The 18,429-nt window shown below is 39.7% G+C and overlaps 1 protein-coding gene across 1 annotated transcript in view; it reads right to left on the bottom strand.

Annotated features, from left to right (window-relative positions):
* Positions 1-756: 756 nt before the first annotated feature.
* Positions 757-18,429, bottom strand: part of rims4 (regulating synaptic membrane exocytosis 4) — a 55,649-nt gene continuing 37,976 nt past the window's right edge. Inside the window, exons 3-6 of the mRNA XM_036571581.1 lie at positions 11,913-12,025; positions 11,694-11,795; positions 8,225-8,364; positions 757-1,179 (exon numbers count right to left, since the gene is read on the bottom strand). Of these exons, the coding sequence (XP_036427474.1) occupies positions 961-1,179; positions 8,225-8,364; positions 11,694-11,795; positions 11,913-12,025 (574 nt within the window). The 3' untranslated portion in view covers positions 757-960. The remainder of the gene's footprint in view (positions 1,180-8,224; positions 8,365-11,693; positions 11,796-11,912; positions 12,026-18,429) is intronic.

Here is an 18,429-nt window from a genome sequence, read left to right as displayed (position 1 = left end):
TAATCTAAGACTAATTAGCTCTTACACCTAGAAAGAGATTATAATTTGTCATATTCTTTGTGAAAAATATATATCTCAACAACCCAATATCATACTCCAAAACTGGAATATGTGCTATTATTTGTCACAACAAGGAGTGAAAATAATAAATCCCTGTGTGTACCTGATGGATCAGCTCAGAAATAGCCTCTGATCAGTGAACGATGGCACAAGCCTCAAAGTAAAGACACTTGCTGGTAGAATTGGCACAGTTAAAAAGGGAAGAAAGAGGAAAAAGAAAAACAGGAGAAAAAAAGAACGACTTGAGCCAAGCGTCAATTACCGAGCACTCCATCTAAATCTATTGTCCTCTGCGCTAACGAGAACTCTAACGAGAAAAAGGCCTACGCCTCGACTTAGCTGACCCTCGTACTTGGTTCCCGCCACTTTTACATGATATTGCACAGACCGATCTATGGCTAGATATTCTCCACACCGCAAGACGCAACATCGCAGCCACTCCCCACGACCGAAAGATCCGTATACAGACAACACCGACTGTCTTTGACGATAGAGACCACTCATAAGATGTACACACTTCTTCAGATAGACACGGAGACCACTGACGAGAATCGGAAAACACGAGTCCCAGTTACACAGACACGGACAAAGAGCTCTTCATTCTCCTTCAGTCTTCAGCTCATGCTTCTGGTGTCTTTATATTATTATCATTTTATTTATTTATTTACTTCTTTAAAAAAAAAAAAGAGTGAGAGAGAGAGAAAAAAAGAACCCTTCTTCGGGAACCTGCGCTCAGGCTCAGAATTTTCCAGAAGGTTCTACGTTCTAGAGGATTCTAGAGAGCTCCAGAAGGCTCCAGACGGCTCAGCTGCGGCATGCACAACCAGCGCTGTAAGGTAAAGGGGCCTCGAGAGCCCTTTCGGAGAGAAAAAAACAAAAACGAAAGCTCGGCCGGCCGTCTTACGAGCGTTCGCAGCACGGCCCCACCGTGCTCTCCAGGGAGAGCTGGGACGAGTGTCGAATTAGGGGGGCCATCGTGGGGTCCACCATGGAGGAGGTGGGGAACAGCTTGTACCAGCCAATCACCATGCTGGTCAGATCCAGCTCCTCCAGCAGGATGCGGGCCACGCCCATGAAGCACTTGCGATCCATCCGGCCGTAGTTTCCCCAGACGATGATCTGTGAAGAGAGAGAGGTGTTACTTTCTGAGTGATGCTGTAGAGCATATCTGCAATTTTAATCTTTTTTATTTTTCTACATCATTTGAGCAAAATTTCATGATGAAAGGATTAATAGAAATGCTCAAAAATCATTTGGAATTAAAGCTCTTTACATTAACTTACAGTAAAAATGAACAAAGTTTCCTTCTGTAAAGGTACCATTTTGGAGGCACGTGTTTTTGTTTGGACAGAAATGACTTACAAAACACCAACCAAAATTCAAATTGTCAGAAATAATTCTTTAAATCAAGTCATGTACAACTAATTTACCACCGGTTTAAATACTTGTCATTTATTTATTGATTTAACCCTTTAAAATCACAGGCTTGTTACATACTAAGGCTTATCGCTGCTGTCGGAACAAAACCTCGTATCTCCATTTTTATTGTTTTTCAGTTTTTGACATAATGTGAAAATGCCTGTTGACCTTTAAATTGTGTGTGAATTTCAAATTTTATGATGAATGGACCAAAGAAAACGGCCCAAAATGACTTGGGGAAAAAAGTCTGTTTTCATTGACTTACATTCAAAGTATTCAATGTTTTTTCCTTCTCCTGTAAAGTTCTTATTTTGGAGATACAAGGTTTTGTTCCGACAGCAGCAGATTATTCAGTAACTACAGGGACTTTGGTGCAAACCGGCTGAGCTACTCTTGGGTTATAAATGTGCACAGCAAAAAGAAAAATCAAAAAGAGTTCGCTGATGTTACGAGCCCTAAAACTTTTTTGGTACATGTATTTGATACATATATTTTAAAATCTTAATCATTTGCCACTTTGGGCTGTTGCTCAGGGCTGTGTGTATATATGTCCTCTACAGACAGAACCTTCACACACACAGCACAAGTACTACTTATTTGCTAGATTTAACATGGGAAAGAAATACAACACAAAATGTGGTCTGTACAAAAGTTATGGCATATCTTAACATATCTTATATGTTGTGTTTTATTTCCCTCTGATATAATAAATAGAGATTTTCACTTAGAAAATCAAAACAACATGGAATTTAAACTTTTGCATACGGCTGTATATATACAGTATATGGGACACCTCCTCATCACACCTACAGGAGCTTTTATGAATCCCATTCTAAATCCAGTTTCCACTCTTCTGGGAAGCTTCTATAAGATGTTGGAGAGAGTCTGTGGGAATTTGTGTCCATTCATCCAGAAGAGCATTTGTGAGGTCAGACACTGATGTTGGACGAGAGGGCCTGGCTCACAATCTCCATTCCAGTTCATACCAACAGTGTTGATGGGGTTGAGGTCAGGGCTCTGTGAGGGCCAGTCAGGTTCTTCCACACCAAACTCACCCAGTCAGGCCTTTATGGAGCTGCTTTGTGCACTGGGGCTCAGTTATGCTGGAACAGAAAAGGTTCTTCCCCAAACTGTTCCACAAAGTTGGAAGCTACAACTGTCCAAAATGTCTTGGTGCTGAAGCATTAAGATTTCCCTTCACTGGAACTAAGGGTTCTAGATCAACCCCTGAAAAACAGCCCCATATCATCATCCCTCCTCCACCAAACTACAGCTGGCACAGTGCAGTCAGGCAGGTAACGTTCTCCAAAGCCAGACTCGTCCCTCAGACTGACAGATAGAGAAGCTGATTCGTCACTCCACAGAATGTGTTTCCACTGCTCCAGAGTCCCAGTGGCGGCTCTTTACATCCCTCCATCCGACGCTTGGCATTGCGCATTTTGATCTTAGGCTTGTGTGCAGCTACTTAGCCATGGAAACCCATTTCGTGAAGCTCCTAATACACGATTCTTGTGCTGATGTTGTTTCCAGAGGCAGTTTGGAACTCTTTAGTGAGTGATTCAACAGAGGATAGGCACTTCAGCACTCGGCGGACCCACCCTGTGAGTTTGTGTGGTCCACAGCTTCGTGGCTGAACTGTTGTTGCTCCTAGATGCTTCCATTTCACAGTAATAGCACTTACAGTTGGCTGGGGCAGATCTAGCAGGGCAGAAATTTCACAAACTGACTTGAGGCAGAGGTGGCATCCTATGGCAGTGCCATGTTTAAAGTCACTGAGCTCATCAGTACGACCCTCTACTGCCAGTGTTTGTCTATGGAGACTGCAAGGCTATGTGCTTGATTTCACCCACCTGATAGCAATAAGTGAAACTCAAAAATTAGGAGGTGTCCCCATACTTTTGTTCATACCGTGTGTATATATACTGTCAGCAACCTTAAGATATTGCCTATAACACAACAAGAAAGAACAGCACTGGTGTGCCATTAAAACAGCAGACTCCTTTATGAAAACAGTGGAGAAAAGTCTGTAATAACAATATCAATGGATTTATATTAATAGATCAGATATTATTCAATTGGGAATTAAGTTATAGTAAATTTAACATCCAGAATGCAACAGATTTGAATGGTGGTGGAAGATAAACTGACAAAAATGACTACAAAGAGAGGATCATATGATACTATTGGTCATTTAATGTTGATCCCAAATACTCTAAATATTGAATATCTTAAAGTCTTCTGGTGTTTAGCTTATAGTATTTGAAACTACACTGAAGAAGTTATTATATACGCTGCTAATGTGCAAAACAGGAGAAACCAGGCTGTACAAACTGTTCCCTGCTTTCAGTTTACAATCACTTACAACCACCCTTTTTCAGTTTGTGGATTCCACACATTACTGTACGAAACTTTACACGCACTAAACCTCTCTCTCTCTCTCTCTCTCTCTCCCCCTCTCTCTCCAGATGGCTGGCCTTTGTTAGATCCCTTAATGTTTGTTATGACAGCCTTTCATAAGTGCTCTCTTCAGAATAATTCATTTCAGCCGAATTTTAAACGTTCTCTGTCTCGGGCGAATGTTAAATGTTCCCTTTATCCATGACTAAGATGCGTGTATTAAAGTAGAACATTGACTGGATTTGACTTCTATTCTTTTGTTTTACTGCAGTGACTCAGAGTTGGCTTCCTTTTAAAACCAGCCTGCCTTAAAGCCACATTCGTCAAAATAGTAACTGTTCTTCGTCACTCTGTCAGTATTGTAGTGTCTGCGTAGAAAGAGATGCAGAAAACACTGCACAGATGGGAAAAAGCTCTGAACAGGGGCTTCAACAGGCAGCAAGAAATGCCCAGCTCTGCGCTAACCCCAACACGAAAAACAGAGATGGGGGGAACGCGGGAGGACACGGCATTGGAGGAGTGTAGGCACTTCCAACAACGAGTTACAAGGACACAATTTGAACCAAGGAACACAACCACACTGATAACGACATCAACATCACTAATGACAGCAACAAAAACAGTCCCTTTCTAAACCGGGAGGTTGGTGCTCCCCGAGAGCCCCTTTGCATGGTCACGTCCCCTAAACAGAAGCCACAGTATTATTTAGGAAGATTCGTGCTGTCCTAGAGTTTGACTGGAGTAGAAATTTTATTTTTACTTCATTATGTTTCCAAGACAAATGTCATTTAGAGCTTACAACCCAGCCAATCAGAACCAGCCAATCAGAAACAGGAGATTTGATGACAGAAATGTAGGCTACCCCGGGAACATACACAGATCAGGCATAACATTATGACCACCTCCTTGTTTCTACGCTCATTGTCCATTTTATCAGCTCCACTTACTATATAGGTGCACTTTGTAGTTCTACAGTTACAGACTGTAGTCCATCTGTTTCTCTGATACTTTGTTAGCCCCCTTTTACCCTGTTCTTCAGTGGTCAGGACCCCCATGGACCCCCATAGAGCAGGTACTGTTTGGGTGGTGGATCATTCTCAGCACTGCAGTAACACTGACGTGGTGGTGGTGTGTTAGTGTGTGTTGCGCTGGTCTGAGTGGATCAGACACAGCAGTGCTGCTGGAGTTTTTAAACACTGTGTCCACTCACTGTCCACTCTATTAGACACTCCTACCTTGTCTGACCACCTTGTAGATGTAAAGTCAGAGACGATAGCTCATCTGCTGCTGCACCGTTTGTGTTGGTCATCCTCTAGTCCTTCAACAGTGGTCACAGGACGCTGCCCACAGGATGCTGTTGGCTGGCTATTTTTGGTTGGTGGACTATTCTCAGTCCAGCAGTGACACTGAGGTGTTTAAAAACTCCAGCAGCACTGCTGTGTCTGATCCACTCGTACCAGCACAACACACACTAACACACCACCACCACGTCAGTGTTACTGCAGTGCTGAGAATGATCCACCACCCAAACAGTACCTGCTCTATGGGGGTCCATGGGGGTCCTGACCACTGAAGAACAGGGTAAAAGGGGGCTAACAAAGTATCAGAGAAACAGATGGACTACAGTCTGTAACTGTAGAACTACAAAGTGCACCTATATAGTAAGTGGAGCTGATAAAATGGACAATGAGCGTAGAAACAAGGAAGTGGTCAGAATGTTATGCCTGACGTTTTTGTTCAACTACACCAAGTATTTTGGTTTCGCATTGTTTCATTTACAGTTTTTAAACTGCTTGTTTCCACATAAAGTCACTCTTTAGGATGAACTGATGAGCCAATTTTTACAGTCTAGCTTTAATCAGATAAATAAAATCAGCTGTTTTGTTGGACGGGTGATACATTTTTCCAAGCGTTTATCGTCTGCTGTGCAGCTCAGCTCAGGAAGGGACCCACGTCTGTCATAAATAATAAACACTGACTGTAAACTGTACTCAGCAGCTCAGACTTGTAGACATGAATCAGCAGCTCACTGTAAAAGTGGGCTTTTGTACTGTCACAATAAACTCCTGACACTCACTACTTAAAAGAAGCCTCAAGACCTCCAGACTGCTGTCTCCTTCACATATGTTTGCTTCGTCATTTGTTTTTTGTGGTTTTCAGTTGAATGACTCCTTTTGCGCATTTTTGATTTTGCCAAGCTGTATATTTTTGATAATGTGTATATTTATAAATCTTGTATAATAGTGCACATTTGGCAATTGGGAAATATCAAGTTCAACACCATTTGTGCTTCTATTCAGCTTTTTCTCCTGGTTATCAATAGTTATCAGTGGTGAACCATGATTATAAGCGCTAGGCCTTCAGATCAGGTCAATAATGTCATAAAATACTAAATAAGCACCCTATAGATTTTGTAGTATATAAACATTAAGCTAACACTACATTCTCAGAAATAAATGTACTAAACTGTCACTGGGTCAGTCCCCCTCTCGTGACTGGGGTGGAACCCTCAAGGGTCCATCTCAGTACCTTTAGTCAGGAAACATAACTGAACCATAATCCACTGAAATGATATGTTCTAAGCTGTACTGACTCCACACACCCCGTCTCGTCTCCAGGACTTTATTTTACTGTTCTGTTTAAAATATTCGGTTATGAAAAGGTACAAATACGAATTTTTCACCTGGAAAAACTTATTTAAGGTTCACAATCAGACCTTAAAACCACTGTTGAACCTTTGAGGGAACATTTACACTGTTTGTACCTTGATGAACGAGAAATGTGCCTGAACAGAACCTTTATTTCTAACAGTGTAGCATTCATAATTATTTTTGGCTGTTCCAGATAAAACCTGGAATTTAAAGCTTGTAACAGACACTATCATATCTGAGTTTGTGTGTATCAGTTTTTACAGTGACTCTTTCAGTATAGAGTTCTGTCATAGAGCTGCCGCCACTGTTTATCATTCCTAACAACTAACCGGAACACTGCTTAGACTACGACTCGTATTCACAGTCAGTGACATATTTAGAACTTCCAGAAGGACAAGAGTGACATTTTCATCTCTCTAAATTGGTCCAATTGTGAATCAAAGTGTGATTGGTTGATTCCTCTGTCACTGCCTAATTATGTTGGTAGTTAACCGAAAGTGTAAGGCCTTCAGTCCAGCTCCTGAAGTCCTAACCAATGGGAGAGCAGCTTGGCTGTATCAACATAGATATCACAGGGAACAATCCTGATTGGATGTTTTATTGGGAGTTCCAAGATTTTAACCCTTTTTTTGTTGTTTCCAACGAAAACTTAATAATGAAATAATAGTAATACGACAATACTTGCAGATTGAATTAGCTTTACAGACATGTATTCTTTAAATTTAATAGATGTCATTAGGCCTTCTCTGAACACCTAGAAGGCCCAGAGGGTTCTCTGGTTACTGCTGAGTTTTTCTTCTTCTAGCTTGCTTTGGGATTGTTTGTCACTTTGGCCTGATCAGAGTTTTAATCCTTCAACTTAATACAGAAAAAAATAAAAATCAAAGAAAGACTTTCTGTTGTGATCTGAATTAACCAGGCTGTAACATAATTCAAGCATTTTTTAAATGAAACTTTTTATGTGATTTTAATTAAATTTATTTAAAATCATTTTTGGTAGAATTCAAAATTTCCTTTTAAAATATTGTTTTACAACTGTCATAAAAAGACTTGTATCTCCAAGATAGTCACTTTATATTAGAAGAAAAACACTGAACATTAGTGTACATTAAAGGGCCCGTATCATATAATTTTTCATGTGGGCTAATGTACTAAAACATCATAATTTATTTTTACATGATAATTTTCCATCCTCTCTTTATCTCTTAGAATGGAACAGGCTGTTTTTGTTACCTTTGGTTTTGTGTCTATAAGACTGATATGTGTAAATGAGCTATGTTCTGATTGGCTGCCCTGTATCAGGTTGAAACACTCCTTATCATTTCTGTGTCAGTGGGCGGGACTAAACTGCTGTAGACTGAATGGGTGGATATATTGGTTTTTGTGATATCATAAAAACAATGATTTAAAACCAGTTGTTTTGAAACTTAGTTTCTATATATAGACTGTATGGATGGAGAGTGAACGGTACATTTTGAAACTTTAGGTATGCTTATATATGACTCAAGTGTTATGTGGTGATATGGGCCCTTTAAGTGATTGTCCTTTGTTATTATACATAATTATTATTTCTGCCGGTCCATTCATCATGAAACGTTCACACAATGTAAAAAGCAGCTGGATTTTTCAAACTGGGTTTTAATATGACGGCTGTGATGTAAAATATAAAGCTGCATCTATTTTCCACTCGTGTTTACCTGCACGACCTTTCCTTGCGGACTCTCTGAGAAGACGAGGACCTGGTTGTAAAGAGGGTCCAGCGACTTCCGCACAGACTTCGTCTTCTTCTTGGCTACACACATACCGTTCTCCAGGAGGTACACTTTTATGTAAGCCGCTGAAAAGATGAAAGAAACGTATGTATGAGATGCGCAGGATCACAGGGACGCCTGAAAAAAACCCATTTAGTGTTCTTTTATCAGCATCTCCAGAGACGTACACATAAAATGAGTCCCACACAAACAAGGCCATCACCATTACTGTGGGCTTTGTTATGTAATTTAATCCTGCATAGATGATTAATATTTCCCTTTATCTTTCTCATCAAACTCTCCAGCATGTTCTTACAGCAGCAGTACAGTAAGAAATCGAATTCACACAATTTTCAACTTCATCTGAAATGTAGCCGATCAGCCGAGACTTACTTGATGTATGAAGTTTGCCACCACATTGCAGATACAGATCAACGTGCAGCTATATTGTTCTACTCAAATAAACTGAATCAAATTAAACTTTCAACACTCATCAATTTACCTCATTTGGCACCAGATAACTCACTCTTCATTGTTTTGAGATGAAAGTGAAAAAGACTGAGCGAACTCAGAATTTCAAGAGTTTCCTTACTAAAGTCAATTGGTTTAACTAACTTAAATGTGTTTGTTTATTCAACATCAGGCTGCAAAAACATTTTTTTAAAATCTGTTAGAAGACACAATCATCCGGAACGACTTACAGTCTAACAATGAGTGCGTTTGCATGTACTTAATCATCCGATCATAATCAGATTTCTGCAGTTATTTGATTAGTCGAATGGTCATGTAAACAACACACTGATTTCTTAGATCAGAGTAAGGTCTAGAAATTCGATTAAGAAATTCGATAAAGAAAGCAGATCAGAGTATAATGAGTTAATGAGTTAGCGAGGGAAAACAGAATGTAAGGAAAAGCCGGTCTCTTGGGGTTAGCTGTTATCCATTAGCCTAGCATAGAGACTACCTGGCTTTGCGTGTGTGCCGCCTATGGGGCTTCTTACTCAGCCAGCTGCTTCTCAGCTAAAACTGATAGTAAACTGACTGCAATATTGACATCTGTCTGTATATTATATATTTCTGTTTTTAAAATTTCACCCAATAAAAAACATTTTAGACTTACTTCAGTTGTTGAATATGGCTCTTATTATAAGTGAAGGGGCATCCAGAATAATGCGCCATTGTTAATTTACAAAAAAGGTTTACTTAAGCATCCAAAATGGTTTTATTTGATAGGTCAAGTAAAGTCAAAGTTTATTTATATAGTGCTTTTTACAACAGGTGTTGTTACAAAGCGGCTTTACAGAAAAATCTGGGTTTGAGCCTTCGTGAGTGCCACCAATGGCAACAGAGGCAAGGAAAACTCCCTAAGAGTAAGAGGAGAAACACTGAGAGGAACCAAGACTCAAAAGGGGAACCCATCCTCCTCTGGTCGACACCGGATAGCAAATATACACAAATATACTATAAAAATATACACAAATACACTATACCATGATGTACGCAGAAACTGTCAGTAATCTTAATTATACAGTAATATAATTTTTTGTGGCAAAATGCTGAGAAACTGATTAGTGTTTGGAGTCGCCAAGCGCCAATGCTGCATATCAACGTCAGTGTGGGTACCTTAATTAAAAATAATGGTTTCAAACTTTTGGATGCTGCATGATGTAATCCAGTGCCTCCAGTGTACGATGGCCTTTAGTTTTGCACTGGAGCTACAAGGCAAACGTAGCTGATTGATTTTACACGATCGGTGCCAAATGGACATATAAACTCTTACTGCTTTTCCCAAAAAACTACAGAGCCCTGCTGGTGACATCCCCCATACATAAAAACAATGCATGGTCTCGACTTAGTAAGGCATGGCAATGAGATAATTAAGTTGTGACCACGACTTAGTAAGGCATGTGAATGAGATCCTAATGTGTGGCCACAAATTAGTAAGGAAGGGAATGAGATAATTAAGCCTTAGCCACAGCTTAATAAGGCATGATCTCATGCCCATGCCTTACTAAGTCATTGTATCGCATTAGGATCTCATTCCCACACTTTAATACAACGTGGTCATGTTATTTTTATTTATACGGGATGTCACCAGCAGGGCTCCATAAAAAACTGATGTTGCCGCCTCAGCAAGCATTTTATTTTTTGTAGTAAATGAAACTGAGCACTTCAGTCCCATCACGCTGACAGAGTGGAATCTGACGAGGTGGAATATTTCAGGCTACATGTCTTTTCTGTGAATGTTGCAAAAAAATCATTATTTTTGTCTCTTTTGTGTGACAGGGTGGACATGTGGTTGACGGACCCAGTCAATGATGGAGAAAACAACAAATTACCACTTCAGACACCAAACATGTCTCGGCTGTTTAGCTATGGGTGGAAAATGCTGGGTGGATCTTGGTTTTGCTAGACCCCCGAGGCCACCCACACCCCAACAATAACATATAATGAGCACCAGAAAAAGTGAGATTATTTATTTATTATGGGTAAAAATAAACAATTAGCATAAGGCGGACATGTTTTTATTGATTTTCTGTCCTCTGAGATTCATGCTGAGCGCTAAAACTCTGATACACAGCAAGACAGGCTTTATTTTTAATTACAGATTGAGCTGCATATTTAATATCAGATATTTTTAATACTCAAAGTCAATGTAAACTGAAAGCCCTTTGTTTATAATATGAAGGCCACGGGTTAAGCAATATTTCGCATTCGTGTTCAGGTCCACTTTGAGCAATACTGGAATTCTTGTTATGAAATAAACAAGATTAGCCTTATTAATGCGCACTCTCCTCCAGAGCCCGCTCTACAGGTACAGACACAAATCAGACTCAAGGTGCCCGCAGGGTTTTATATGAAACTTCAAAAGCCTAAATGCCCAGTTTTTGGGTCGTGTCCATGGAAATTTATTTTTTTCTATTACCGTTAAACTTTATCCTCTATCTGTAATTGCACTAAATAAAGTTATTATTGCTATAGTTATAACTGAGGTGAATGAATAATAACTGAAAAAGAAAAAGGGCCTAAAAAAATAATATTTCTTCATTTATTTTATTTATTTGTTACGTTATTTGGTCACACTTTATTTGGATGTTCCCCTATAAATGATTGACAGATACTTAAATCATTGACAAACTTTCTGGTGATATTCAGTTGACTATCAACACCGTCAAGGTGTTTTGCCTTGAGGTTAGGGTTAGGGCTAGGTTTAGGTTCGAACTTCAAGTTCAGTTCCATTTAATAGATATTTAATTGAATATCAATAAAATATATACTGAGCATCTACAAAGCATCTACAGTGGACCGTCCGAATAGTGTTACTCATCTCAAAACTGTATTCATTTTTGGTTAAACTATCACTTTAGGTCTGAGATGACAATGGAGAGTGGACTCCTTTTGACAGGAGAGCTACCTGGTGGCCCTTTGGATCCAGGCTTCATGATGAGTCCTCTTGCCTGAATGATCTCCACCTCCAGCTGTCCATTCCTTTCCATCAGACCAATCTCCACATCACCTGCAACACAAACGCTCACCGTGACATTCTGCTGCTTCCAGAAAACAGCACCAGTGTAAATGTCAGGAAAGGACATAATTCATTTGTAGCACAGCTCAATGTCAATACGGCACTCACCCATCGACGTCGTGGCCAGAGTCTGTCTGCCCACAAACTGCGCCGGACCCATCCCGTCCAGAAAGTCACTAAACTGAGCGTCTGAGGCCAAACACATCCCACTGTAGTTCAGACTGGAACAGAGGACAAGACTATGTTAATATCTGCTCATTTTAACAGCAGCATCCTTGCTAATTCAACAGGATTACAGGTTAATAGACGGGAGAGAACAGAGCACAACATAACACAAGCTGGCTTTGGCTTTAAATGGCCTTAAAATGGTCAGGGCCCACCAGCGGACCCCCAATTTTACTACATACTTCTATAAACTAAAAATAGCTCAGCCAGTTTGCATTGAGGTCTCTGTAGTTACTGAATAATAAGACTACGTGTGCAATAAAATGGGATTTTAAGAGGTTAACTCCATAAAATTCCATGTTGTTTGGTTAAGGTTAGGGTTAGGATTAGGGCCAGGATGAGGGTTAGGATTAGGTTTTGGGTTGAGGTTAAGTTTAGGGTTAGGATTAGTGTCAGTGTGAGGGTTAGGATTAGGTTTTAAATTGAGGTTAAGGATTAGGATTAGGTTTTGAGTTGAGGTTAAGGTTAGGGTTAGGATTAGGTTTTCAGTTGAGGTTAAAGTTAGGGTTAGGATTAAGGTCAGCATGAGGGTTAGGATTAGGTTTTGGGTTGAGGTTAAAGTTAGGGTTAGGATTAGGGCCAGGGTTAGGGTAAGGTTAGTAAGGTTAGGTGTTGTGTAATGGAAGTAACATATTAACAACACATCTACAACATAACATCTATAAGATATTTACTTCAGTGTATCCAGATGCTTCACTATTGCTACTTCACTGGTATGTTATTGGTGTGTTACTGATAATCTGTTAAGAGTTTATTAATCAACTATAAAGGTCCACTCCAAATAAAGTGCATTTTTTTATTGAACACAGCAGTGTTTTACTTTTTACCCCATGTTATGCAGTGCTCTGTTCTGTTCTACACTAGATCTCCATAAGTTTGTAGATGTTAGTGTTCTATGCTGTTCCATTGCTCCACAGCCTAGTGCTTACAATGGTGATTATAAGCTGATTATAACCAACAGGCTTTTTAGGTGAGGTGTGTGGGCGGGGTTAGTGGCTGTTGCTTTTATGATGACCTCTTTTCTAGGAAAATCTTTGAACTCACTTGCAAAAATCCCTTTAAATTCTCAGAGCTCTAAATACAGAAGTAGGTCATTCTGCTTACAGTTCTAACCCCTGTGTGGTTTCCAGATCAATACTGATTTCCACATCAGCATTCCAGCATCCCTGACCAAACTGGCACGATGGGCAGAAAGTCTTTCCCTTGTTTATTTATTTACTTATTATTTGCCCTATGATTATTATTATTATTATTATTGTTATTATTATATTATTGTTTTGTTGTTGTTGTTATTATTATTATTTATTATTATATTATATTATTATTATTATTATTATTATTATTACATGCAGACTGTTAAACTGAGTTAAAGTTAACCCTGTGTCACACACTAAGGCTTATTACTCAGTAACTACAGGGACTTCAATGCAAACTGGCTGAGCTACTCTTAGATTATAGAAGTGTGGGTGACACTTTCTATGAATGTCACCTTTGTAAGCATCTATAAACACATTCATAACATGTTATAATGCATTCATAAGACATTATTAACATAGCTATAAAAATGTATAAAAATGCATTATACATTATAGCCATGCTTATTATGCATTATGAATTGTTTACATAATACATTATAAGTACTGATCATAATATTTGTCCGCTCTAAGTAAAGTGAAGCGTACTGTACTAAAGCCTCCTCCAGTGTTCAGAGTGAGGCTTCAAGTTGAAGTATTTACTGAAGGATTTACTGAAACACTAAAACATTCACAGTAAAGCACATTACAGGCTTCAAATGTCAGAGTTTAAACTAGAGCTGCCATCAGTGTTTTACCCAATGTGGGAAAGGTAATGTTCACCACCGTTAGCTTGGTATTTGTCTTTACTTTACGCTCTCCAAGCTGGGACTGACTTCTTTGGCACTGACATTATAACATGTTATTAACACTATTTATAATGCACTATATTAACAATTCATAATGTATAATAAACATGGCTATAAAGAGTAATTAATTCAGAGTAATTATTTTTTATAAATATTTAGAACCATGTTTATAATGCTTTATGAATACATTATAACATGTTATAAATGTATTTATAGATGCTTACAAAGGTGACATTCATAGAAAGTGTTACCGAAGTGTGTAATAAAACTTTCATCATTTAAAGGGTTAAACTGGACGTAGTGATGCACAGCGCTCCGCTGAGGAGCGAGCTTTGTGGCTGTATTGATAGGGGTGTCAGAGGGAGCCAGAAGGAGGAGCTCTTTTATGTAATAGAGACAGACGGCTTTGGGCTTAATGATATCTGACAATGAGCTGTGCTTTAGTGCAGAGTGGACCGGAGTAAAGTGGTCCTCTGGAGCGGCGCCAACACATTCTCACATGAGAATTACTGCATGTGAGATTTTGGCAGTCCGAGGTCTAACTCAGCACAGAGAGAGAGAGAGAGAGAGAGAGAGAGAGAGATTTGTTGAAATGATACCAATGGCTTTATCCATCAATCTGTTCTCTCCCAGCGACTAAAGATACCAGTCTGCTCTTAAATCAGTACTCAAGTCTTTCTCTTCTTTTATTATTATTATTATTATTATTATTATTATTATTATTAAGCATAAAAGAAATAATATCCATAACAGCACAGAAACAACCATAGTGATGATTACAGAGACAGCAAGAACAATAACAATGACACCTACAATAAAGATTAAGTGCTAACAGGAAATTAATGTGAGATAAAGTGATTTAGGATGTGATTGTGCAGCTTTAGCAGGTCCCACTATGGTGTTGCTGAATGGTGAAAGGTTTACTATGGTATATTAGCTGGTTGCAAAGGTTGATACGTGGTTGCTATGGTATCCCAGGTTGTTGCTAGGTGGTTGCTATGGTATCCCAGGTGGTTGCTAGGTAGTTGCTATGGTATCCCAGGTGGTTGCTAGTCATTTCCTAAGGTACCCCAGTTGGTTGCTAGGTGGTTGCTATGGTTCCCTGCACAGTTAATAGGTTGTTGCTAATGGACTTGTATCAATATGACATAGCTTGGGTGTACAAACTTCTGCATCCCATTCATTCCTATGGGGGAAAAAATTAGTCATTTAACACGATTGCACGAAAACCGTACATACATTCGAAAAGCTGTATACAAGCACACCATTCCTGATTAGACCAAACATTCCGGAGGTGGAAGGGTGTAGGATGAGTTAGCGGAAAAAATCTGGCAAAAAAATAATAATAAGAAGAAAAATATTCCATCGGACAACAAAAGCACACCAATGCTTTACACCCTCAGTGTACTTCAGAGTTGAAGTAAGTGTTGATTGATTGAAATGATCTCATATCAAGCCAATAAATCTTAAGCCAGGAGGATGTTTTGAGTGCATAATGGTTTAAACAACTAGATATAATAAGAGCTTTTATCCAAGTGCAGTATGCAATATTAATGCACTTCACTGATTGGTGGGATTTGATGGTGCGACTGGTTTACATGGCCATAGACAGGCTCATGGGGGGCTGCGCACTTGCGGTAGGGGAGACTTAAATCTTGTAAATAGTTGTTGCTGCTAGTCTAACGTGTTTGTGTTGTTTGTGTGTTATTGTGTTGGTCTGTGGGGGTCTGTGTTTGAGTTGTGTGGCTGTCGGTGACCTGACCGGCTGTCCTGGCCATTCAGTAACGCTGCTGTTGTGTTCAATAAAAGAGCACTGGCTTAAACAATACGTTTCCTGTGTCTTGTTTTACACTGACACCACAATATTGTGGTGCCCGGCATAGCCCGCACTGCTGTGAGTAACCTTGGAGGTGTGGCCATGCGGCTCTCGGGAGGTGCTACGCCACTGGGTTAAGAAGGTAACTGCTGCTGCCGTTATTGTTGTTAGTATAGTTGTGTTGTTTGGTGTAATTGTGTCTGAGGAGTGTTCTCCCACGTTACCTCTCCTTTGGTTTCGTGTTGTGTTAGTGCTGGGCTGAGCTTTTTTTGCTGCCTGTTGAAGTGCCAGTTAAAATAAAAGCATTTTTTAATGTATTTAGCAATATGCTAAAAACACAACTTTGCTTTTTTGTTTTCAAATTATTTTATTCTTTTTAAAGTTAGTATTTCTATACTTACAAATTACAAAACAATAAGCTAAATTGAACTGAGTGAATAATTAGATAGACAAAATTTACATATATGGATGTTTAATTAAGTGGCGCTCAGTGTGTAAGTAAATCTCTGATCACATAACAATTTGATATGATAATTATTGAGGAAACAATTTCACTAGGTTTCAATTTGATCGGGTTATTTTTGGTTTGATAACTTAATCCCGTACAATTCCAGGCTTATTACATACTTAGACTTATTATTCATTAACTACATGGACTTCAGTGCAAACTGGTTGAGCTATTCTTAGATTATAGAAGTGTGTAATAAAACTTTGGACTCACCATTTAAGGGGCTAAGAAATATACCTGAATACACAAATGTGACTGGACGCATTTACACAGCAGTGTCTGTGGCAGTGAATATAATATAGTCAATCAAAATAACACTTTTTATGGACATTTATGTTTAAAAGTAGAGAATTTTATTTTGACCAAAATATTAGTGCAAACTTTGTTGAATATTGTCATAATCCATTTTAACATCACAAAATGTATGCAGTTGAGCTGAGCAGCTGTCTTTCAAGTCTTTGACTCCCCCTCTGTGGTCTGAGGTCATTCTCTCGATTTGCTCATGTCTCCTTAAATCCTCCTCTAAAGGCTCTTCATATAACATGATCCTCATATGTTTCATATCAAAATGCTCCGTTATCTTCATCACTACTTTCCAAAACTGCTGCAGCAGCTTCAGCAGCTGTAAACTCTCTGCACGCCGTTTCACATGAGTCTCCGATGTGGACTGAATGAAGAATGAAGGGTTTCTGGCGTGATGGTCAGTCCAGTGATTTCCTAAGTGTCCATTGGTCAGTTTCACACAGAATGTAGACGGACACACGAATCCACCAGTTCCACACGGTGAGAGGCAGATGACGTGTATCTCAGCCCCTCTTCATAGGCTCATAACTCCGGATGTGAGTCTCGTATGATCTCGTGATAAGATGGAATGGAAAGGGTTAATAGTGAGTTTGTGCTGCAGTAACAGCCTCTACTCTTCTGAGAAGGCTTCTGGGTGTTGGAACATTGCTGTGAGGATTTGATTGAGCATTAGTGAAGTCAGGTACTGATGTTGGATGAGAACACAGTTCCACTGCTCCACAGCCCAATGCTGTACACCCCTCTAGCCCACGCTTGACAGCTGCTCCAGAGTGTCCCATTCTATTGGTCAGTGCTTTTCTATGCAGTGGGTGGTCCTAAAGCAGCTGAAATTCGCTTAGATGGGCTGTGTGGATTCTTTTGAATGTACAGTGCAGAACCTTATCTAGTACGTAGTGAAGCATTGAAACACAATGAGTCTTATCCAAACCTCAGTGTTGATTCTCGCTCGCCCAGTCCACCCATTCATTCTCTCTCCTTTCAGTGATAGCAGTTGTAATTCATTAAATTTCTCTCTGAGTTCTGACCTCAATTCTACCTTCTCCTTGATAAAACCCCTCCCCTCTCTCTCTCTTCTCCTCTCAGACACTGTCTCTCGCCCTCTATCTCTCTTCTCGCCCTCTTGCTCTCGCTCTCTTTCTTTGCCGTCTCTATTTTTAAAGCCCTGTCAGAACAACCCAAACCAGCTGCCTCATATTCAGACTGACAGAGTCCCTCGAGAGACATCACCTTCTCCACCTCCTTTCTCTCCTCCTCTCTCTCTCTTTCTCTTCTTTCTCTTTCCCCTCGCTTCTCCTTCATCTCTCTTTCATGTTCTCTCTCTCTCACTCTCTTCTCCCCTCTCTCTCCCTTTTATCTCTTCCCTTCCTCCCTTTCCTTTTCTTTCTTCAATACTTTTTTCTCCTTCTGCTGTTTCATTCTCTTTCGCTTCTTCCTCTCTTTTATCTCTCTCGCTCTCTCCTCTCTTCTCCTTTCTCTCTCTCTCCCCTTATCTCTTTCTCTTTCCCACCTCTTCTACTTTATCTATCTATCTCTCTATCTATCTCCTCTTTTTCTTTCTTTCACTCTCTCTTCTCCTTTCTCATTCCCTTTTATCTCTCTCCTTTCACCCTGTCTTTCTCTCTTTCTTTCTTTCCTTTGTCTGTCGCTCCCCCTTTATCTCTCTCTTTCCTCTCTCTCTGCATATCTCTCTCACTCTCACTTTGTTTCTCTCTTTCCTCTCTTTCCTGGTTTGTCTCCAATCATCTTTCCTTTCGTTTTCCATTTTGTCTCTCACTGTCTCTCTCTCTTCTTTCTTCTCTCTCTTATCTCTCTCTCCATCTCCCTCTCTCTCTCTCGCTCTCTCTTCTACTCTCACTCTCCTTCCACTCTTTCTTGATTTTTCTCTAATCCT

This window comes from Colossoma macropomum, unplaced genomic scaffold, assembly GCF_904425465.1.
Source record: "Colossoma macropomum unplaced genomic scaffold, Colossoma_macropomum, whole genome shotgun sequence".
Lineage (NCBI taxonomy): Eukaryota > Metazoa > Chordata > Actinopteri > Characiformes > Serrasalmidae > Colossoma > Colossoma macropomum.
The sequence above is the reverse complement of the archived record's forward strand: the minus strand, read 5'-3'. Positions and strand labels throughout refer to the sequence as shown.